This window comes from Sminthopsis crassicaudata, chromosome 2, assembly GCF_048593235.1.
Source record: "Sminthopsis crassicaudata isolate SCR6 chromosome 2, ASM4859323v1, whole genome shotgun sequence".
NCBI classification, from domain to species: Eukaryota; Metazoa; Chordata; class Mammalia; order Dasyuromorphia; family Dasyuridae; genus Sminthopsis; species Sminthopsis crassicaudata.
In genome coordinates, this window is record NC_133618.1 from 157549185 (window position 1) to 157574847 (window position 25663).

The following is a 25663-nucleotide window of genomic DNA, read 5'->3' on the forward strand; positions in this document are numbered from 1 at the left end:
ACAAATATTTTTGCATATGTAGGTCCCTTAACCTCCTTTATGATCTCTTTAGGATACAAGCCCATTAGAAACTGGATCAAAGGGTATGCACAGTTTGATAGCCTTTTGAGTATAGTTCCAAATTGCTCTCCAGAATGTTTGAATCAGTTCACAACTCCACCAACAATGTATTAGTGTCCCAGTTTTCCTATATTCCCTTACAATTGGCCATTACCTTTTCCTGTCATCTTAGCCAATCTAAGAGGTATGTAGTGGTAGCTAAGAGTTGTCTTGATTTGCGTTTTGATGATCAATAGTGATTTAGAGCATCTTTTCATATGACTAGAAATGGTTTTAATTTCATTTGAAAACTGTTCATATCCTTTGATCATTTATCAATTGGAGAATGCCTTGAATTCTTATAAGTTTGAATCAATTCTTGAATGTAAAAATTTTTCCCCAGTTTATTGCTTCCCTTCTAATCTCGTCTGCATTGGTTTTGTTTGTATAAAATTATTTTAACTTAATATGATCAAAATTATACATTTTGTGTTCATTAATGTACTCTAATTCTTTGACCACAAATTCCTTCCTTCTCCACAGATCTAAGAGGTAAACTATTCTTTGTTCTTTTAATTTGCTTATAATATCACTCTTTATTTCTAAATCATGAACCCATTTCAACCATATCTTGGTATATATTGTGTCTTGGTATATATTGTGTATTGGTGTGGGTCAGTGCCCAGTTTCTGCCATATTAATTTCCAATTTTCCCAGCAGTTTTTGTCAAATAGTGAATTCTTATCCCAAAAGCTGGGGTCTTTGGGTTTGTCAAACACTGCATTACTACAGTCATTAACTATTTTGTCCTGTGAACCTAACCTATTCCACTGATCTACTACTCTATCTCTTAGCCAGTACCAAATGGTTTTGATGACTACTGCTTTATAATATAGTTTTAGGTCTGGTACAGGTAGGCCCCCTTCATTTGCATTTTTCTCTTTAATTCCCTTGAAATTTTTGACCTTTTGTTCTTCCAGATGATCTCTGTTGTTATTTTTTCTAGCTCTATAAAGTATTTTCTTGGGAGTTTGATTGGTATTGCATTAAATAAGTAGATTAATTTAGGTAGAATTGTCATTTTTATTATATTCACTCAGCCTACCTATGAGCATCTGATTATTTTTTTCAATTGATTAGATCTGACTTTATTTGTGTAGAAAGTGTTTTATAGTTGTGTTCATATAGTTCCTGACTTTGCCTTGGCAGGTAGACTCTAGTAGGGTTAATTTCAAAAGGTTTGAGCAGGTTTTCTCTATAAACTATAACTATAAACTAGTTACTCAAAAACAAATATAGGAGATTGTACTAAATTGTATCGAGACTTAATACTGACAAGTTTTAGCAACATTGACTAGGGAACCTCTACAGGTTACTTGGAACCATAGAAACAAATACACAAGGAAGAACTTCTCCCAAAGCTGCCCTGAGGATGTTACCTATTATAGAATTTCCAAAGGAAGAAGAGACCACATGACTACATGTGACAGCAAAGACCCAAGATGAAACAGATGATGAAATGGATTTTAGGAGTGAGTTTCCAGGAACAAGGACACTTGACATTTTTTGATATTGATAATCATTATTTCATTTCTTTGGCTTTAATGTTGCATGGTGTTCAAGTTGCTTGCAAGAGAAGAGTATGCCCAAATTGCTTTTTTCTTTTATTTGGGAATCAAAAGCATTCCTTCTATAACTTTAAATTAATTATGTCTTTCTTCTGTTAATATTAACCTCATCTAGCCAAAAACTGACTTATGGAATAAGAGTATTATCTGTTTGATATTCTTCAGGATGAAGCCAAAGGCTGAGTTTGAGCTTTCCAAAGTGATTTAGTTATTTGTGGATATGGAAACATATCCACAACAGCATATGGAAGATGTCTAGTTTTCTTGGTTACCTTGGTAATACATTGTAAATCTCTCCTTTCAATCAGACTACTCATTATAATTTTTTAAATGTAATTTAATCTATAACCTAACCTACTTTACCTAGAGAGTCTATTTAACCAGTTTTATCTCTTTAGGAAACATATGATTAACTAAATTTATATAAATTATCTAAATTCATTTAGCTTTTAAGACAACTGAAGGGAGCATAAGATTATGATTTTTTTTTGTAATTATCATTCAGTCATTTCAGTTACGTTTGACTTTTCATTTGGGTTTGTATGCTTTTTTGGCAAAGATACTGGAGTAATTTGCCATTTACTTTTCCAGATCATTTTACAAATGAGGAAACTGAGGCAGAGTTTAACTGACTTGCCCAAGGTCACACAGCTTGTATGTTTCTGTGCTCAGTTTGAAACTCAGCAAAGTAAGTCTTCCTGAATCCAGAGCCAACACCCTATTCACTGCACCCTACTAGATTCCCAATAACATTTTTGGTGATTCTTGTATTCATATGCATTTTTTCCTTCTCTTGCTTTCAATACCTGGGAAAATTCCCTATTAAACTATACAGTGTACTTGATTCCCAATACAAATCTAAGCCCCCTGATTCACATATCCTAAAGCAATTCCTCAGATTTTGACATTGGAAGAACTTGTCAACAAAACTGGTCCTTAACTCTCCTTAAAGAAATTCTATCAAGCTTTAAATAAAATAAGTAGTGAAGAGATAGCATTCACTTGGCTTATTTTAATGAACTTCCTCCTTTGAGACCTTAACCCAGCTCTCTATTTATGAAAATCCAATAATAGAGGAACTATGGATAAAAAATTCTATATTTATTATAAATATTGTTTAAATCTAGTTTTATGTGGATAGGAAATTGTACAACCTAAAGTTTACTACAGAGATCAGGCTGACCTTACAGGAAAAGGAAAGTCAGATGATTGCAATCAATACTTAAATCCTGCCCAGGTCTTGTTTTTCATCTACCCAAAGTTTGAGTTTTAGGTTCCCCAAATTACATTAAATGTTTATACTTATCTACTAATAAACAAACAATCTTATGTAGGAATCTTTTTTTTTTTTTTTTAAGAAACTGCCTACATGCAGAAGAGGTAGCCATACCTTTTTTGACTCTCTCTGCTCCTAAATGACTTAAAAAATTCTTTATAAAAAGTTTTAAGGATGGGGGGGTTATTCTTGGTTAATGCCAAAGGAGTGTGTATCTTATTCTCAAAACAATCAGACACCACTAAAATTTCACATACAGAGTAGTAACATAGTCACATCTGAACAGCAAGAATGTCAATTTGATATAGACAACAGAGTCAAATTTGTAAGACAAGTCATTCCCCAATTGATAAATGGTCAAAGCATATGAACAGGCAGTTTTCAGATGAAGAAATCAAATATATATATATATATATATATATATATATATATATATATATATATATATACACACACACACACATACATATATATATCACTATTGATTAGATATGCAAATTAAGACAACTCAAAGGTACAAGAAAAAAAAAAAGAAAATTATAAATGTTGGAGAGGATGTAGGAAAACTGAGATACTAATGCACTGTTGGTGGAGTTGAGAACTAATCCAACTATTGTGGAGAGCAATTTGGAACTATGGCCAAAGGACAATTAATTTGAATGAAGAGGGAACTCTCTAATTGCTTTCTCACACAATAGACCCTTAATAAATACTCAATGATTGACAGATTGATTCAGAATTACTTCTTATTTTTGAAAGTAGATAAGTAAAGGCCAAATAAGAGTATTTTACCTTTAATTTCTCAAGTCTGTCTGTATTTCTAGTGAAGCTTCCAATATGGGCCTGAATTTGATGACATTGTTTTAAATACTCTTGGTTTCGAATATGAGCCTTTCTTTCTGATTCACATATTTCTTTGAGGTATTTCTTCAGTTTTATATACTTCATTTTAGTTCTAGAAAATAAATGCAGATTTTAAAAAAAATTAGATTTTGAGCAGTAAACTTGAGAAAAAAATTTCAAAGATGCATAGAATTACTTTTAACACAAAAAAATACAATAGCTGTGTGATCTTGGGCAAGTCACTTAACCCCAATTGCCTCAATCCCCCCCCCCCTCCAAAAAAAAATGAGCATTGAAAACTATCTTTACATGTATTTAAAAATAAAATACTATTGAGTAAAAAAAAAGCCAGAATTACAAATTCCTTCCCCCCCCTCACACCTTCCTCATTGAGAAGGTAAGCATTTTTATATATTTTTATATATATATATATATATATATACACACATATATATTTTTGTATAGTCATGCAAAACATATTTCTATATTAATCATGTTGTAACAGAAAACAAAGGTCAAAATAAAACTCCAAGAAAAATAAAGTAAGAAAAGTACGTTTCATTTTTTATTCAGACTCCATCAGTTCTTTCTCTGGAGATAGATAGCATTTTTCATCAAAAATCCTTAAGAGTTGTCTTGGATTATTGTATTGCTGAGAATAGCTAAATCATTCATAGTTGATTATCTTACAATATTGTTGTTACTATGTGCAAAGTCCAGCATCATTCTCACTACAGCACATTGTCTTAAGACATATACATTTTTTTTTAATGTAAGCTCTCTGAGGGCAAGGACTTGTGTTTTTTGCCAATCGGTTAATAGCAACTAGAAGGAAAGGTAGCATCAAGGCAGGACTCATGTAGAAGATGACTTGATCTTTGAAATAAACTAGGGATTCTAAGAGATAGAAGTAAGGAAAGGAGATATGCATTTTTGACACAAACAGCAATTTGGACAAAAGAAGAAAAAAGATTGAAATATTTCAGTTAAAAGGTGTTTAGTCCACAGAATGAAAAAAGGGAAGTTATTTTTGAAGCTATAAAGATAGAATTGAACAGTTTTTATTTTGCCCTAGATGTAGCAAAAAGCCATAGAAATATATTTTGCATAGCAGTGAAATGGCTTATACTTTAAGAATCCAATTTGGTAGCAATATGGAGAATAAATCACCTCCAAAGACAAACCTGAATCAAGAAAACCAACTAGGATACTACTAGAATGGTCTAGGAAGGAAATGATAAGGCTTGAACTAGGATGGAGTGAAAAGAAGAAAGAAGAAAGAGATGTTACAAATTGAGAACAAAATATGTAAACTGATTAAATATAGGTAGTGAGAAACAGTGAGAAATTGTGAATGACTCAAGCTGAATTTTGACTACTAGAAAAATGGAAGTGACTTTGACATAAACAGGAAATTTTGGAAGTGGGATAGATATGAAAAAGAAAGTGGATTTTATTTTGCAATCATTAGGTTTGAGATGCCTTTGGGATATATCTTGTTAATAAGTCTAATAAACAGCTGATGGTGTGGAACTGGAGCTGGAAGACACCTGAGCTGGCTGGATAGTCTAGATTTGGGAATCAACAAGGATAAAAAATTAAATTTGGAGTAGATGGGATGATGATAATTGACAAAAGATAAAGCAAAGTTGCTCAAATCTTACTTTGTTGAAAGATCCAAAATCCCTAGCTATTCAATCTAGCTATTCTAGAGAAAGTCAAGTTACTCTCCCAGATAAATTATACCTCACCTTCTAAAAGAACTGGTGTGATTACTGAACCATTACTGGTGATATATGAAAGACCACAGGTACTACAATACTAAAGAATGGCAAATAGAGATACAAAGATATTTGGAGCACTTAGTAGAAACATTTTTTTAAGGATGGGCAAGAGGTAGGAACTTATTCATGTAGCAAAGGATTCATTACAAAGGGAAAATGTCTAGAGAGTATTAGTGATTGTTGGGGCAGGCTGATCAAGAAGAGGGAGGGAATGAAATCAATGGTAAATGTTTAGATATTGGCCTTAATGAAGAAAAAGGTCTCTACCCTATTAGAGATCAGAAAGAAAGAAAGAATCTGGGATGATGTCAAAAAGGTTTTGAGATGCAGAGATGGGGAAAAGAGGGAGCTCAGCAAGAAGTTCTATTTATACCTGAGCTGATAGTTTTATAATAGACTGCTAATAGAAGTAAATGGTTTCTAGACTTCATTAAAGTATGAGACAAGATTTTCTCCTGAGAGTTGAAGAAAGGAGTAATGTGAGAAACTTGTTTGTCCTTAGTTCGTGAAGAGAACCATGAATGACATCGAGGAGGTGATGCCATGACATGTAAGTGAATTGGATTTAAGTGAGGGAGGCTCTTAATAAGTTTTGGAATGAGGTTTGGAATAAATGCTGTGGGAATTGTAAAAGAAAATCAATTAGTTATCAGATGAAATTTTCATCTGCAAAAGGATGAAATTAGTATTTCTATCATTAGCAGACTAAATTACTTAGCAGTCTATATCAAGAAAAAAATAAATAAACCTCCATAAATAGGGGAAAAATCATCTTCAAAACATTTACAATGACTCAAATAACTCATATATCAATGATTTTCAATAAATTCCTTGTATTTATACGAGCATGCTGTAACAGTTTATTTTCATGTAAGTTATCATTCTTCAAGTTCCCCTCCCAACTGGATGCTTCATGACTTCCCATCACACTTCAAGAGAGATCTCTGCTATTTTCTCTTCAAATCAGGTTAGTTGGGAATCAACAACTGAAGTAGGGATACTGCTAGCAGTAGTGGTTTTTATAGTCTGGCATAAAGCCATGCATATAGCCAAGACTCAGTAAATATTTATTCCTTGTATTTTTCCATACTCTTCTACAAGTATCCACCCACAGAAAATAAACCTCCATCCAAATTCAAAGGATAATTTCTCTAATACCAATTCCCAAATCTGACTGTCAAGTCAAATTATTCAGAATCCATTAAGCCCTTTTTAAATAAGTCTCTCCCTGAATTCTCTAGAGATTTACAATATAATAATATATTATTATAGCATGTAATTTAAATATAATATAATAATAAAAATAAGGTTCAGAGACACAAATAGCCAAACCCTAAGAAACTTAAAAGCTATTGATTAGGAAGAATGTGTCATTTGCTACACATCATCTAATTCTATTTTTCACTGTTCTATGAATGCTGAACAGTAAACATGTAAACCCCAAAACCCACTTTACACTTAATATACTGTATCTCTCTACCACTGTTATATCTTTTCCTGAATCCAGAAGCCAGAATAATGGCAGTTCCTATAGCAGTTCATGACTAGTTCCCTGCCTAAGACTGAGGCATTTGGCCTCTTATATTCTTTTTACTATAGTCCTTGTCTTTTCCATTACTGCCAATAGAATGCCAAGCAAGCCACACATTTAAGGCTGAAAGAAAGCTCAGAGATAAGTTAAAGCAATCTCCCTTCACTTTATAGATGAGGAAACTGATGACCAAAGAGGTGGGTGAAGGGCTCCTCAGCTCTTCACTTTCCACCAGGCTGCACTTCTCCAGTCTTTTCCATCCTGCTCCAAACTGGGGGCATTCTCTCTCCACTGTCTCCTCCCTTTCCATGCTGTCTTTCCCATTAGGATATAGGCTGCTTGAAGGCAGGAACTGTCTTTCAATTGGCTTGTATTTGTACTCCCAGAGTTTAGCTCAGTGCTGGTAGGTACACAATAAATACTTGTTTACTAACTGACAAACAACAAATCTTTTAAGTTCACATCCAGTACTCTTTTTCACTGAAGCATAACTACCTATCAATTTAAAAGACAAAGGTTAACTTTGAGAATTAAGATATGAATGTGTTTAACAAATAATAAAAACAGTAGTACAATTGGCTTTATTTTTGCTTAATAATATTTTCTCATCATTCACTTAAGATTCTGATATGAGGTTTCATTTTAATACTATCTCATAAAGAAAATGTTTTTATAATTAAAAGCCAAACTTTCTCAAATTAGATCTTAAAATACATAAATACTAAGAATGTGCTCTACCAATTTATTTCCTTAGTAAAAATTGTGCATGCAATCACATTACTTTTAATATCTACTCTCATATACCACGAATAGATGCCAGATGATCTTGGTACAGCAACTTGATTGAAGATTAACTAAGAAATTCTGCCATTATAGAAATTATTTCATTTAAACTATGCCTCCCCAAAAGGAATAAATAATGCATTTTTCTAATAGTGCATGAGAATAAAAGGTGAAAATCACATAGTAAAAATATAATGAAAAGAATCTAATTTCCATTTTATTCTAATTTTTCTAAGAGAATCCACTTAAAACATAATACATTTCATAATCTTTAGGGAACATACACAGAGATATACACAAAGAATATTAAAGGTACTTTGAAAATTATGCACAATATTCGAAGTTATGTAATATTTAAGCTACATAATAGCTTATTATATGTAATAATGTATGTCAATTATATTAAAAACTATTGTCACTATCATTACTTACCTACATATATTAGACTGGGAATACTCATAAAGTTTTCTTTCCAGTTCTAATCTCTTCTTTTCGCTGCAACATTAAAAGAAAATGTTTTGTAAGTAAATTAGTAACAAAATTAATAACCAAGATTTATAAAAAGCTTTCATTTATAAATTAGCCTCTGGAACTATTTGCAGTATCCAAGTTTAATAATGATATCAACTAACATTTATATAGCAGTTCAAAGTTCTACAATGTGTTTTTCTAATAGCAAACCTGCAAGGTAAGTATTGGATTATCATGGGAAAACTGGGGATCAGAAAGGCAGTGATTTCCTCAGAATCAGGTACCTTAGTAGACAAAGGTTAGAACTGTATCTTTGTATAACATCTTCTGACTCCATATTTAGAACTTCTCACTGCCTCCTTCCAAGCAACAGATATACTCAGAGATTATTAGAGAAGTCAGATATATAAAAGGACAAAAGTGATTGAGAAAGAGAAAGGATTCCCAAAGCAAAATAGAAACATCAGTGGAAAAAGCCTTTGGAAAAGCCTTCTTCAAGGTAGATTTTTGTGAAAAAATAAAAAAGGGGAAATGAGAAGAAATATTCAAATATGAGGGCAGGATAACATTTTCTGCACAAACTGATTTAACTTGCCTTTTGACATTATGGACAAGATTATGGTATGGGTACAAAGAAAAACTTAATTCTGGGCTTAAGGCAGGCCAGACCACAGATGAGTTTGGCCCCTTTGGCTAAGATTCAAACCAGGTTTCCTATCAATATTTTAATTCTCTCAAACTTGTCTTACTATTTTTTCATATTGCCTTTATCTCACTATTTTTTACTATTTCCCAGTAACAAACATAAACACAAGAACAGTGAAATACAGGAGGGGGTAGAGGGAGAGAGAGAGAGAAGAGGAGATTAAGGAAGAGAGTCACAGAACACAATTTAAAAGTAAATAGCTTAACTGGTATCAGAGGGCTAATTAGCAGGTGAAGCAATTTCCACAAGCAATAACCATAAACTAGCCTACCTAAAGTTGTAATAGAGAAGTTCTTTGTGAAATAAAAATTTCCTCAGAGATTTTACCTTATTCTCAAAGACAGAAAATTCAAGAAATCAAAGTCAGTTGCATACTCTCCACTCCTGTATATATTTTTTTTATTCTCTAAGTCAAGGCTTCTTAAAGTTTTTCAATTCATAACCTTTTTTCACCCAAGAAATTTCTATCTGACTTCAGTAGGTAGGTATACATACATAAATAAAATACATACATAAGTAAAATAAAATACATACATAAAATAAGCATATAAACAAAACACTGATAATTAATCATAATTTTATGACCTCAGAGGGTTACTGGATCCCCTATAGGGTTACAACTCACAGTTTAAGAAGCTTTGCCCAAAATTATGGTTCTCTGGGAAAGATTAAGAAAGGAATACAGGACAAATGGAAGGAATTAAAAATAATTTTTAAAAAATCAATAAAAATTTTTAAAGAAATTCTTTAAAACTATCTAGTTTTATTGGTTTGTAATGAGTCTCAATGGAAACAAATTCAGGTTTTTAGCAAGTGAGAAAGACATAAAATAGGGCCACAACAGTTATTACATATGTTAAGAATTTTAATATTTCCATTAGATACACTACCTGATGTCCTTTAGATTTATTCTTTCTTCCTCAGGCATAAATTTAACTGGGTTCCCCCCCCCCATTATGGCTAGACCAACAATGTTCAATAAAATTTTCTTGAGTCTTGATTTTTGCAACAAAAATAATGCCAGGGCTTTTTCTTTCAAAACTATTCATTTAATATCTGTCTTGGAAATCCTTCATTATCTTCCCATCCATTGTGCATATTATCTATTAGGGCTTTATCTTGGATCCTCAGTTCTGATCCTCAACTTTTTCCTTTTAAAGTCTTTATAAAGTAGTTTTCCTACTCTCTGTGACTTTGATTACTACCATTTGTAGCAGAATTTTATTTTTAATTTCAAAACTGCTTTTGGAATATTTTAAATCTCTGGACGTTATGTTCAAAACCAATAGGATTTTCAGTTTATTTTCAAATTTCATTTTTTCCCTTCCTGTTGTATTCAGAATTTTGTACTTTGAAGATAAGGTTCTACTAAGTAGAATTTTACTGATGAGAGAATTAATTCAGGATTCACCCACCAAAACTATAAGTAAATTTCTAGGTGGCCTAGAAATTTCCATGGAAGTATATTCTCTTTACATTGATGTTTAAATAACATATCATGAAATAAATCAAATATATTAATTAATCCATCCATTACTTTTATTACTATTCAGTGCCTTCAGTTCACTTCCAATATTCCACTGAATTATGATGTAGAGAACTGGGAAAGGTTTAAGAGGGGTAAAAATTAATGTTAACATGTTAAGGAGTCATAAAGTTTTCATTAGCATGAAAGTCTTAAAAACAATGACTGTTAAGAATAACAATAGAGAGCTATGGATAGAGTTGATTAAAACCTCATGAAGAATTGGCTTAAAGAATTGGCTATTTCTAAAATAAACAAGTTTGGGACTTTTTTTTTAAACTTCTCTCACTCATAAACCCTTTTTACAGGAGAAATTTTGTTGTTATCCTGGATATATAAGTATATAAGATAGGTGTGCAAATCAAACATTTATTAGTAATAAATCAATTTCATGATTGCCACATTCAGTTACATAATCCCAGGTAGAGCCTTGACCTAGTTTAAGAAGTTTTGCGCTTTGGAGGCAGAGCCAAAATTGCAGAGTAAAGGCAGGTTCTTGTCCAAGCTCACCCCCAAACCCTTCCAACTACCTTTAAATAATCACTTTAAAAAAATTTAGAGCAGCAGAAACCACAAAAAAACATTTTCCAATCAAAGACAACTCAAAGTCAGCATGAAAGATCTGTTGCACCAAGGTGGGAGTGCAATACAGCCCCAGTGCAGGCTCCACCAGCACAACCCCAAACCCAGCAAACTACGACCAGGCTTTGGGTCCTCTAAATCAGTGGCAGCACAGGTGGTTTCCAGACCTCTCAGTCCACAGACACCAAAGACGACTTGGAAAATTTGTAGAAAAGGCTTGTCTCACTAGGGTAAAAGTGCATTGAGAAACCAGCAAACCAGGAGCAGACTAGAGAATCACTGAATCAGCAGTGATGGTAGCAGCAGCAGCTTCTGCGGGTCTCAGTTCACAGATAGTAAAGAGGTCAAATATCTGGTCAGAAAGAGGTCTCTTTAATATTACTGAGGTAGAACTCTTGCTTTGCCCATACTCGGATCCAGAATGTAAACCTCATTCATAGTCCCAGGGCAAGAAGCATTAGCACTCTAGAACTTTTGTAACCAGTGTAGCTTCACAGTTCTAGGGCAGAAAATAGTGTTTGTAGTCATTCAAACACACTTCTCCTTGAAGCATAGTACCCTGGAAGATCTAAAAACTTATAGGTCCCTAGAAGGATCTCTGAGAACAGCTTACACAAAACCTTTGAAGCTTAAGATATTGCACCTTCTATCCAGGAAATAGAGTCCTACTTTTTATTTATTTATTTACTTTTTGCTGAAGCAATTGGGGTTAAATGACTTGCCCAGGGTTACGAAGCTAGAAAGAGTTAAGTGAGAACAGATTTGAACTCAGGTCCTCCTGACTTCAGGGCTTTCATTTCACCACCTACCTGCCTCAGACTCCTACTTTTAAACAAAGAGTTAAAAGCTGAGTCATTGGCTGGGAAAATAAACCTCAGAAAAAAATCTGACCACAAAATTTTTACTATGGTAACAAGGAGGAACAAAATAGAGAATAAGCTCCTAAGAAAAATAAGAATTGGTCTCAGGCCATGGAAGAGCTCAAAAAGTATTTTGAAAATCAAGAAAGATGGGGAGAAAAAAGTTAAGAAAAGAAATGAGAGTGATATAAAAGGTAGTACAAAAAAATAATGAGAACGCCTTAAAAAGCAAAACTAGCCAAATGGGAAAGGAGGTACAAAAGCTCAGAGGAAAATACCTTAAAAATAAGATTTGAAGGGTATGATGATGCAATGGATAGAGCACCAGCCTAGAGTCAGGAGGACCTGAATCAAATCTGGCCTCAGACATTTAACATTTCCTACCTGTGTGACTCTGGGCAAGTCACTTAACCCCAATTGCCTTGCCAAAAAAAAAAAAAAAATCTTAAAGAGTTGAAAAAGTAAAAACTAATAACTTCATGAGAAATCAAGAAATAATAACACAAATCTTTAAAGAATAAAAAAACAGAAAACAATAGGAAATTTCTCACTGGAAAAATAATTGATCTAGAAAATATATCCAGGAGAGATAATTTTAAAATTATTGGTCTACCTAAAAATCATGATCAAAAAATGAACCTAGATATTCTCTTTCAATAAATTATCATAGAAAACTGTCCTAATATTCTAGAACCAGAGGATAAAAAAGAAATTGAAAGAATCCATCAATTACATCCTGAAAGAGATCCCAACATGAAAACTACAAAGAATATAAGAAGCTTTGGCTTCTTATACTGTGCGACTTCAAGGCATATCACTTAATCTTTCAGCATGCCAATCCAAGAGTTCTGGATTTTTTTTGCAGACTAGTAAAGCCTAAGGACTCCTACTCAAAATAATGTTTTTAAATGCACAAAATAAAACACATGGAATTATAATAGGAACAAATTGTACTGAAATAGTTATCAAGATATATATTTTTTTAAATAAGCTTATACATTACACATTAAGAACCTTTGTTCTAGTCTAGTCAATCAAATTCAAAGAGAAATTGGGGCCATTAGTCAGTGTAAAAAAATCATTAAGGATTCAAATTGACTTAGAAAACCACACATTAACAATTATTTATGCTTTACTTCATTTTTACTTAATTTGTTAAATATTTCCCAGTTACATTTTAATCTGGTTCCTGCACTTAGTATTTGTGAGCCCAGTATTTGACACCTCTGTCCTAGAGTAAAAATTTCAGAGCAGGTGCTACTGTGTACTGGTATTTTCTCACCAAGAGATCACTAAATTAGTGAAATCTCATGCCCAATACAAAAAAGAATAAGAGCTAATATTTATAAAATGACCTGTCCAAGGTCACATTGTCTGAGGTAGAACTCAAATCTGGTACTCTCTCTAGTATGCCATTTTGCCCCAAATGTTCAATTCAACACAAGTATTTATTATGCATCTACTGTGTGCTAGGTTCTGTAACAGCAATTAGATATAAATACATAAAGAACTCTTATTAAGTTACCATTAGCTTACCATGTTTTCTTCTACTGGACCAGCACCAGTAGTCCTCAAACTCTCCTCACCCCCATCAATTTTTAGTCTACACACTATTGGTTTAGTCAAATGTATGCGGGATTTATATATAATAACTGGTATATATGTAAAAATCTGGCTCTCTTTCTCATCCTAAACATAAAATTTCAGATACTTTGGCTACTCAGAATTAATTTACAATTCTGGGCAGTGCTGATTTCCTGGTTGCAGATTTGGCCTTATTTCTCAGGTACCTAACAAAACTGAGACCCAAGAATGAGAGTGAAGTGCCTTTTTACACAAGGGAATTTCACTGGCTTATATGCTATTAATAAAACATATGGCTTCATTAGAGAAGTGTGTAACTACAATCTTTAGATTCTTTAATGAAATAATATATCAATTAACATCAATTCATCTCAGAGATGAAATAAGCCTCAAATAAACATCTAATCCAAGACATACTGAATAAGAAACCCCAATACCATAACCAATAATGATTATTCACTCTTTACTTGAAGATCTGGAATTAAATGAACAGGCTATCACAAGATCCTATTTCCATATTTAAACAGCTCTTGGTTACATTAACATACTAAATTTTCCCTTATGTCAAACTCAAAATTGCATCTTTGCAGCTTCTACTTTTGCAGTTCCTAGTTCTTTCACATGAGATTAATTTCTCTTCCACCTTACAGGTTTTCAAATACTTGTACACCGCTAACAAGTTACCTCCTAAACACTTTCCATTTCTTAAACCAAACCTCAAATGGCATGAATTTGAAAACTTTCACAACCCATCATTTGAATACTCAACAATTTATCAATGTCCACTCTAAAATATGACACATTTTATAATAACATTCTTCACATATGGTCTGATAGCATTATAAGACGGTGCTATTATTTCCCTACTCCTAGATACTATACTTTTTTTTTTTTAATTATAGTGTAACATTATACTAGTATGACTTCCAGGTCATATAACTACGAGATAGAGGACTAGATATTTTCTTGGTCTAAAACAACCTCTCAGATATCTACAAAAGAGAAATTATCAGACAAAAATAAAGCAAATCTAAATGTCTCCGTGATCCAAGGCACCCAGAATCCAAAAGAAGGTTTAAAAAAACAACTCAGGAACTGAAACTCACTCTGAGCTCAATCAGCACCCTCCTCAACCTTACACAAAGAAATAAGGTTGTATAACGCCAGAGAAACTGAGGCAAGATAGAGATTAGAAAGTTTTTAATAATTTATTGAAAGGGAGAGATTGTGCTGAAAGCATGCTGCCCCCAGGGCTCATGTCCAACGCATCCAGCAGAGAATGCCAGTTCTCAATGATATAATTATACACTGTAGCTAAACAAAGGCAGGGAGGTGGAGTCCAAACTCTGGTGAGCAGGAATCTCCAGGCCAGAACCATCAATTCGGTTCTGACAGATTGAGAGGTAGAACCTTAAATTCTAACAAACTAGGAGTTAAAGAGGTGTCCAGCTTAAAGCCAGAAAGTCTGGATTTTCCCTTATCTTGAGTTTACACATTGATAAAGTATAACTTTATAGAGTAAATAGACCTGAGTTATATCAGTCTTAATGAAAAGGGGGTGTTTGCAACTAAGGGGATTAAGGCAGAACAATTTAGGGAACCAAGGAAGGATAATTTAGGGAAACTGAGGAAGAACAATTAGAGAAACTGAATCAGGTCAATAAAAGAGAACTGTGGCACAACAGTTGCACTAATAGACATAAAGAGCTGACATAGGTATCTTCCCCTACAATTCAATCATTTACCTCTTTCCAGTACCATAGAGACATTGATCCAGCAGTTTGCTTGAGCCATTCCAGCCAGTATAGCAGAGTCCTTTAGGAAGTCTGTTGCAGCAAGCTTATTAAGAACTGTGCTGGAAAGCTCTGAACTACATGAGCCAAGCCAAAGAATCAAGGGACATAGGGAATTAGAAAGGCCACTAAGAACATGATCTTCGATTGGGTGGATGAGGAGTCAGGATATACAGCATTCAACTAACCCTGAGGGAAAGAATTCAACTGGGGTCAGTTTTGAGCACCCAAAATTTACATAGGGCAAAGACTTCTGCTAGTAAACTGTGAATTAGCCAAGATGGAAGGATGCTGAGATAGATACTTTGAGATCTGACTCCCAGGTCTCAAAGGAAACTATAATTAGAAGAGATAGGATCAGAAAGTGAACAAAAGTAGAAAACAAGGGGGAGGGAATTGGAATTGCCAAATATTTCAGAAAGAAGAAAATTCAAAACCTTGAACATAAACAGAAGAATCAACAGGAAAAACACTGATAATAGGAGGAAATAAGCCTTCTAAGCCTAATAAACTAGTTCAAGCATCTATGAATAATTACTGCAAAACAAAAGAAAATAATCCCTGTAGAATATGAAGAGACTATGGAACCACACTGCTGTTTCTGAATAATTCAAAAGAGAAATGAAAATGAGAGAATTTATGTTTATGTCTCAAACAATCAAAATAATCAGAATAGAAAAAATAGAGCTGCAATGCCAAATCTCAACAAAGAAACAAAAGAAAAAAGAACAGATTAAGAATGCAAAAAAAAAAAAAAAGTTCATAGAGAAGACTTAAGTGGAAGGATGATATCTGATCAGAACAACAAACTTAAAGCTACACAGCAGTTAAATTTAACAAATTCAACTCAGGGAAAAAAAAACTTCTGCATGTAATCAAGAGAAAGTTTCAAATACAAAGAAAAGAAAATTAGAATAACCACAAGATTAGTCTATACCCACAAGAAAATGATGTGATCTGAAGATCTATGGAATTCAGAATGTAGGGTGACTTATTCTGCAAATCTGTGCTTTGTATCTGAAAAAAGTTGAGTGCTATTGAATGTAGCTGCTAACATTGCCTGATATCACAATTATGAATTACCTGAGAGTGATCAAAACCAGTTAAAAGACTATTGAAACCAGTTTTTTTTAAATAAAAATAAATAATACTGAATGCAGATATCAAAAGGGGCTACCTAACCTTCAACCCAACTGACTCCATGATTAGAGAACGGGTTTTCTAGTTAGTGTACCTGAAAACCAATTTGTTGTTCTTATCAGATATCATCCTTCCTCAGCCTTCCAAGAGTAAAACATCAGCCACTTTTTTCTTATTCTATTCATGGTCCAAGCATGAGGAGGAGGAAAGGAAAGTGCTGATTAGCTGATTATGCTTGCCTTTGGGTCCAACTGTAGTGAAAATTTAAAGTTTTAAAAGTAGGTAACCTTAAAGAATATTCATAGTAACAAAAAGCAGTAGTGAAAAAGAAATGGTTTGAGATGAGTACTTGATGAGCTTCCCTTCCCCTCACCAACCTATTAAGTTGAATAAGATCCTCTTCTAAGATAAAGTTCCTCACTTAGCCATGCAAATCTCTCTGCCAGGAAAGGTAATTATACAGAGAGTAAGTTAAAGGGTGACTAGAGCTTAACTTTTCCCTTCTTTTAAGGAATTTGTTTCTACTTAACTAAAACTTTAATTGTAAACTGATCTTGAATATTAAAAAATGTAAATTCAGCTAATTAAAGCTGATTCAATTAAGAATCCCAAATTAAAGTTTATAAACTATGTTCAATTTGAATCTGGGAACTGTCTGGCTTCTTGGCCAACAGTTTTAAGTGTTAACTCACTGAAAAGAGAACCTTTGTGTGAATTGGGGACCTGTCAAAAAGTAAAGAGAATATGATTAGAAAATCTATTCAGATACTTGGAAGTTTTACAAACTAAAGTGATAGGAGAAATCAATTTAAAAATAACTTTTGAATTGGTATATGTGAACTTAAAATTTCACAATTTCTATGAGACTTCTACCCATTTTTATAGTAGATTACATGTTAAAGTTTTGGAGAACTGTTTTGCTTCTTGCATATACACAAAAAAGAGAAGCATTTAAGAAAGCAACTTGAAATATAAATATTTTACAAAATGTGTTACATCTATGAATAATATGTCCAAGTTTAATTTTTTATTAGAATAACCAAGATTTTGTAAATCTATATTTCAATAAAAAAAATATATATATACACATATATATGTATATATCATCAATACTGCACCTTGAGAGTAAATTTCTTTAATAATTCATTAGTTTTATTTAACAATAATATGTACTTAAATTATAAAGAAAATATTCAGTGGAATGAATATAGTCTAGGATATGATTGAGATGTGAGGAATGTAGGATTTGAGCAAATAAGGAAAAAAAATAAGGAAATAAGAAAGGTGTGGATCACTGAAAGAATGTATGTATGTACATGGACAGGGGTGTGAAACTGCTTTCCCTTTTGATCTGAAAAATTAACTGAAATGCTGTCCCCTTTGATTCCTGGCCTCCCAGGCTCCAGAGAGTCTATGAGAGAATATTTCTCAGGCTGGGCCATTTCTAAGGCAAATCACCCTAGATCTCCATTCACATTCAGGCTGAAAAAGCCTTCAAAGTAATTTCAACAGGGAGATCCTGGTCTGATCAGCTTAAACTGCCCCCAGCCCCTTACCAAAATCTGCTCTTAAAATAGGTTTTTGCTTTCTCATTTCTTTGCAGAATGTCCAAAGTAGTATATTTTGCCTCTTTGACATAGCTGCCAGGACTCCTGCCCACTGAGAAGACATTCTCTTCAATGCCAGCCTCCATTTCCCTAATAGGACTTTCCCACTAGGAAGTCAATCTCTTAGCAAAGCTGACTATTTATCCAATAATAAACTTCCATTTTTGCCACTTAATATTTTGGGTTTGTGAATTCTTTCATGAAGGACCTGTGCCGACCAAAAGGAGGCGCTTCCTCTCTTCGATTGTCTGCTCAAAGGGTGGGACGCCCTTCTTGCGAGAATGTACAATAAACTTTGCTTTACTCTAGAGATCTCTCTACCTTTTTTATTAAATGGTGTTCCCTCACCATTTCTGTACCACACAGTTTGGGGGTTAGTCCAGATCCTTTACTCGGTGAGTAAGTGAACTCCTGGGTGCTAGCGGGGAGGCGCCCTGCCCTGATTTAGGCAGCCCGCCAGCGTCCAGGGGCTTCTCCTTGCTCCCCAATGTAAAATGGGCCCGAAGTGGAGAAACTCAGAGAAAAGCAAAGGGAGAAAGTTCATGGTAAAATCCCAACCGGTCAGTGGAGGACAGATCAGTCAAGTAATTTGCTGCGCAGCAACCCAGAGATAAGCCTCCTGTGAGTCCCTTGAGTCTAGTTATAGGTTCTAGATTCTGGAGGGGGGCTCTTTACAGGAACCCCTTGATCTGGAGGCAGCTCTGGACAGGATGAGATAGGCTAGGCCTTTCTGGGTGACTGAGTCAGTTGGCGATGACTGAGTCAGTTGGCGACAACTGGAGTGTTTGGGCGTTTGGGGATTTAAATTCCATCCAAATTCAATGGGTATGGCCCAGTCTCAGCCAGCCCTGGCGGAGAGAAATGAGAAAAATATCAGAAAATACCGGTAGATAGTCTCTTGGGAGATAAATTAAGTAATTGGAACAAATTGCCAAAATATGAAGGAAAAAAAAAAAAAGAAAAGAAAAAGATGTTAAGGTATTGTTGTTTTGTTGCAGACTGGGTATACCAAAAGAACTAATGTGTACCTGAAGGGAAGGGAAAGGATTTAATTCCATTAGCCTTTCCAAGGGCCTTCAGGAGGGGAGGAGAAATATGTCTATTTTGAATTCTCTCCTCACAAGAGGAGAGGGGATTAATGAGGTACAGCTATGAAGGAGTGGGTCAGGAGAAACCCTCCAGTTGCAGGAGTACTCTCAGCTGACCAGAACTACCCCTTAGTAGATCCCATTTGGGATCAATAACCCTGTACATTGGGGAAGTGTGTGGGATTGAGCCAGTGAAGATGGTGGCTTTCTTCCTTTTCCTCCCACATGTCCTAACTGCAGCAGGGCCACTTGGGCCAGGGGAAAGAAGCTGCTATTTAGTGAAATTCATTGTTTTAAATATGATGGCAAAAGTAGTTTTATATTATTGGGATTTTAAAGCTTTTAAGTTAAAATATAGGTTATTAAAACAAAATGACAGCAGCTTACTTAGGGAGGTTGTGGTTGTATCTCCCTACTTAAATGGTATGTTGTTTTCTAGAGGTATTGGGTAATTTGTAACTGAGCTATGCCTTAAGTATTTGTCAGCTCTGTTGGGCATGTGTAAGTTTTATGAAATTTGGTTCAGTTATTTGTGAACCTTGAAGTGCAAAGTTTAAAAAATATATATTTTACTTAAATTCATGGGACAAGAAAGATTGATTTGCAAAAGCAATTAATAGTTTAAATGGAGCTATATGTTGAGGTCGGGAAGCATGGTGGTATAAGGGAAGTGACCACGTGGAGAGGGACCTGGTCAGGTGATCTAATCCCCCTCCCCCCCATTAAGTATAGTGGGGTCTTTTTTTTTTTTAAATGACTACAGCTCCTTGCTGGTTTAGATATTAATTCTACTGTTTAAAGGAACAGCCTACATTTATATGGTGTCAATAACTGAATGTCTTATTTTTATTTTTCAAGTCTATAGCTGTTCTAAGGAGTTTGTTGGAACTGTAAGTTTTCTGAAAGCAATTCATTTCTACTAAGATCTCATCTGACTAAAGGAAATTATTAAATGTTTATTTATATGCATGATAGTCTCCTTGCTTAAAGATTATTTTAATCTGATCTGATAATTTGATAGGGTTATTTGCAAAAATTTAATATTTTTCAGAATGAAGAGAGAGAGTATTGAAGTTAAATCTGAAAGTTTCTTTTCTGTGGAAACGGGATGGACAACATGCGATTTAGAATTTTTCTTTGTATTGAGTATTTTGAAGGCAAAATAATCTGTGTAATATTAAACCTACAACTATCTACTTAGATATGAAAGATAAGCTGTATAATCTGAACTTTCTAGGATGAATCTTTCACTGTGATTCCTGAGAACTAGATTCACCTGAAGCCTTGATTAATGATAATTGCTGTAGGAGATAAAATCTTTTGGGACTGTAGCTAACATTTACTTGGAGTTTTGAATTCAGGTATGATTGTTTGCATAGGTCATCAAACTCTACCATCTAAAGGTGGAACAGTTAAAAATTAGGACAGCTACCTGAAGTAAAACTGCCTTAAATAAATCATGCCTCTGATTTTTCCTCTTATGTCTGTAATCAGAGCAAGTGGTCAGTGAGATATACAGTACTGGGACCGCTCCCATTTTGCCTTTCTTTTTGAGACAAAGCTGACAATCTCTGGAACCCCAATCCTAGACTCCTGACTATAGATCTATTGTCTTCAGATGCGTTTTCATGTTTTGCACGATCATGGGGAGGGGCTATATGGAAAGAACTTTTGACACTCAAACAATTCCCCATTAAATATGCAGAGAAAATGAAATGAAGGTGAATTCACCCCAGGTGAAAGGAAGGAGGCTTATAGATCAGCATGGGCAGCTGATCCTTTTCTCCTGACCAGTGACTTTCCTTCCTAAAGTATTAGATCCAGTAGCCAAAAGGATGGCTGACTTGTGTACAAGCAGTAGCTGTTACCACTCTCTTGGTAGAAGAGAGCAGGAAGCTCACCTTTGGAGGCAGTCTTATAGTAAGTGACCCACACCAAGTTAGAACAATATTAAATCAGAGGGCTGGGAGATGGCTCACAGATTCCAGAATGTTGAAACATGAGGCAATACTATTAGAAAAGGATGATCTAGTAATCACCCAAGATCATAATCTTAATCCTGCTTCCTTTTTGTCCCCTGGAGAACAGATCCATCCCCCTGAGAGGAACATTGTTTTTAGAGTTAATTGATTTTCAAACAAAAGAAAGAGAGGATTTACAAGAATCCTCAATACTTGGGGAGAGTAAATTGGTTTATAGATGGTTCTTCTAGGATGGTAAATGGGAAAAAGAAAAATGGATTTGCTATTGTGCATGGAGATCGAACTTCCACTGTTACCAAGGGCAGTCTACCTGTCCATTGGTCAGCTCAAACATGTGAATTGTATGCTTTAAATCAAGGGTTGAAATTATTGTGGGACCAGATGGGAATATATATATACACTGACTTGAAATATGCCTGGGGTGTGGTACATGGATTTGGATTTGGGAGAAAAGAGGGTTTGTAAATATTAAGGGTAAAGAACTGGTCCACCATACACTAGTCAGAGAGAGATACTGGAAAACATTCTGGAATGTAGCAGTACTACATGTAAAGGGACGTGAAATGGGATGTTCTTTTGAGGCAAGGGGAAATAGATTAGCAGATGAGGAGGCCAAGGGAGCTGGAGACCAGGAGATTTCTCATTGGCTTTGATACCTGTACTTCCCCCTAGTCTACCCTCTCCTAGTTTTACCTACAAGGAAAAGAGAAGGCCTCAACTCTCGAAGTAGTTGAGAACTCGGAAGGATGATGGCTCTTAGCTGATGGCACAGAGGTACTGACCAAAGCAACTGCACCAGGGCAGTCATTGGGCTGTCCAAAACCTGTGTGATGCTGTGCTGACAAGGTATGTTTCCCCTGGCTCATATACTATGGCCCAACACCTGGTGGGCGGCTGTCTTGTTTTCAAAGGACTAACAAGGCTGCTCAACGCCAGATCCCAAAAGGGGGACGACCTCCAGGAATCAGACCATTCCAAAGAATCCAGGTGGACTTTACTAAGCTGCCACCAGTGGGTTGCCTCAAATACTTGCTGGTCATAGTGGACCATCTGACCTCATGGGTGGAGGCATTTCCCTCAGCCTGGGCAACTGCCTCAACAGTAAGTAAGGTCTTATTAGAACAAATTATTCCCAGATATGGAATGGTGGAGAGGATAGACTCAGATCAGGGAACACATTTTCTGCTCAGATATTGCAGAATCTGATTGGGGCCCTAGAAATCACTTGGGATCTCCATAGCCCTTGGCATCCTCTCTCTTCTGGGAAAGTAGAAAGGATGAACCAAGAAATAACTAAAGTATATGACTAAATTATCTTAGAGACCCAACTACCTGGGACTAAATAAATTCCTTCCTCTCGCTCTGGTCAAAATCAGAACCATGCCACATAGAGATATTGGGCTTTCACCTTATGAATTATTGTACAGTGATCCTTTCCAGGCTTATCATAAGGGAGACTGGGACCCTATTTTAGTGACAAAGGATTTATTTGTTAAGAGATATGTTAAATCATTGCTAAAACATTTGCAAGAACTTCAACAAAAAGGGTTAATAAATTGCTCAGACTCCTCCTCTAGGTTTTGCTGTTCATAGAATTCAGGTTGGAGATTGGGTGTTGATCCATTCCTGGAAGGACGAGAAGCTGACTCCGTGCTGGGATGGACCCTACCAGGTGATACTGACCTCAGACACTGATTCGCACCCAGGAACAAGGCTGGACACACCACACCAGAACAAAAGGACCTGTGGCACCACCTTTATCAGAGCGGACAATTGAAGATAGGGGAGACCTCAAATTACATTTGAGGAGGGGACCTCCACTGAATGGGATCACAGTTTCTGAATCCAGTACAGTGTAACTGTATGACCTTTCTTTTCTTACTTTGGGTCTCTTTGCCTGTTTGGAAGCTGATATATTTTCCTTTGGGAATTTCACCCTAACTTCACAGTGTTATAATAATTGAACCTCATGGGGCTTTTCCTGAGCTTTGGGTTTACCTATTTCCTCATGATAGCCATAGAAACCAGACCTTTACTTTCCAGAGATGAGAACTAGTTCCTCCTGCTCATGCAGAATATAGGGAGAACTTTTAACTTATCAAATTGTTGGATCTGTGTTGGATCCCAATAATCAAACCAATGGCCATGGGTACCTGTCCCCTTAAGCCCAGCCTGGATCCTTAGTAACCGATCCCAAATTCATAATGGGGCTGGTTTCTGGAACTTGGAAGAGAAACATCAGTGGCCATTGACAGAAGATAGGAAAGGGAAATGCAGCAGTCAAGGACAACAGCAGAGACCAATAAAGAAATTTCTTTTTAAAAGTGTACTAGGAGACAGGGCTGAAAGAAGTTGTTTAAAGAACAATGAAGAAGCTTGTGTGGGACATTATGAATAAAACCTAGCAACACCATGCTTATAGGTGAATCAATGATTTTTCTGTAGAGTTACTGAAGAACAAACAAGACCAAAATCAGGGCAGTGTCACAGAAGTTAAAGGAGGAGCTACCTAAATATAACAGGAGACTCCAACTTATTAAGACTCATTTTTAAATGTCCTTTATTTAAAGCCTCCTCAGCTAGAGATTAACTCCTTTTCACCCTTAATATATATTTATTACAATTGAGAATTGTCTGTTCTTTCTCATCACCCTTTCCCATCTATTCCATTTGTATATTCAACAGAAATGTACATTCAACAGAGAAATGATCCATAAAACTGACTCTAAAGAGATACACTAATTTTTTATATTGCCTAATAAGCCTAATTCTGAAATTTACTGGGGGATGGCATTAATACCCCCCCAATGCTTCAATACTATTTTATGTGACTGATCCTTGTGCAAAATTGTAAACTGAGCTCATTCTTCCATAATTAACAGATCTCCACTTTATCATACGTGCCACATTCTAGTGATTCTGAACTCTTAGTGGATATTTACTCAAATGGTCTCAAGAATCCACCAAGTATGAACAGCAGCAAGTACAAGGGGTTGGAACCTTCTATGCCCCCAGAAAAGCACATAAGGAATGCCAGGGTTAAGCAGGTTATGCATATGGAAATACAGTTGTGTCAGAGTCAATAAAGATGAAATCAGAAAACCAATGGTTCTGTGACATGGCAGGTATCCCTCAACTTGTGACAAAGAACTGGATAGTGGGAAATAAAGCCGCAAATTGGCATTTATTTCAATGTTCTACTATGGGTCTGAGACCTCTTCTCACCCTGGTGCACCCTGTCATGCTGGAATGCTTCTTACAATGTGATCCTAGACCCCTTCTCCTATGTTCACTGTCTTCTCTATTAACTAGAGAACTAGAAAAATGACTCCCTGTGACTTTTTCTTGAATTTCCCCATCATGATTTTGAGAGGATTTTTTAGCTAAAAAGAGGGTTGGATGTAGGGTTTTTGTTTTGGTTTGGTTTTTTCTGAGAGGAGGAGAAGTAAGGAACATTCTCTGTATTTCTGTATTTTATATACTCCAGGTACTTCTCCCTTCTATTCTACCATCTTCCTAGTGATCTAGTCAGATCTAATGGCCTCTTCTCCATCCTCAACCTGTACAGCCTTTGATACTGATCACCTTTTTCTTTGATATTGTTTTCTTTCTAGGTTTTCATAATACTGCTCTCTCTTGGTTTTCCTTCTACCTATCCACCCATTCCTTCTCTGTGTTCTCTGCTGAATCTTTATCCAAGTCACAACCACTAACCACAGGGATCCCAAAGGCTTTGTCTTGAGCCCTCTTCTTTCTCCATACTACTTAACTTAGTGATCTCATCAGTTCTCAGGGTTTCAATTATCATCTCACACATGCAGACCATTTCATATAAACAACAAATTTTATTTATGCAGGACCAAATCTTATTTTATAAGATAAAGACAGCTAGGTAGCCTCAGACATTTACTAGCTATGTCATCCTGGAAGAGTCACTAGACCTCATCTGTTTCAATTTCCTCATATAAAATGGAGAGAAAACTAGCACTTACCCTTGTTGTTGAAGATACAATGAGCTATTTATAAAGCATTTATCAAATTTCAAAGCACTATATAAAAGTCAGCTATTATTATAATTATCTTCACAACTTTCCTTTAAGGTTAGTATGTGATTATTATTATTCCTATTTTATAGATGAGGCATCTGATACTTATATAAGGTCATAGAGCTCATAAGAGGTAGCATCAAAGTAAAACCCAAGTTTTCTGACTTCAAATCTAGAGATATTTCTATTGTGTCACGCCATGATAGAACAAGAGTACAAGAAATAGTAACTTTTCTATTCCAAAAAGAACTCTATGCTGCTGTTTCACATTCTATAACCTCTAAATCTTATGTTTAATAAATTACTGGCTAATCTCCATTATCTGATCTACACAGCTAACTTTGTCTTGAAAAAGATGATTTTATTAAAGAAGTGCACTGCTGTCTGTTCACATC

At 35.1% G+C, this 25663-nt stretch overlaps 1 protein-coding gene across 3 annotated transcripts in view; it reads right to left on the reverse strand.

Annotated features, from left to right (window-relative positions):
- Positions 1-25663, reverse strand: part of KIZ (kizuna centrosomal protein) — a 213162-nt gene that overhangs the window by 184032 nt on the left and 3467 nt on the right. For 2 of the 3 annotated variants that reach the window (XM_074287740.1, XM_074287741.1), the window contains exons 2-3: positions 8317-8379; positions 3736-3898 (exon numbers count right to left, since the gene is read on the reverse strand). In XM_074287740.1, coding sequence (XP_074143841.1) covers positions 3736-3898; positions 8317-8379 — 226 coding nt within the window. Of the gene's footprint in view, positions 1-3735; positions 3899-8316; positions 8380-25663 lie in introns of those variants that run through there. The other variant, XM_074287743.1, reaches the window with a different exon arrangement.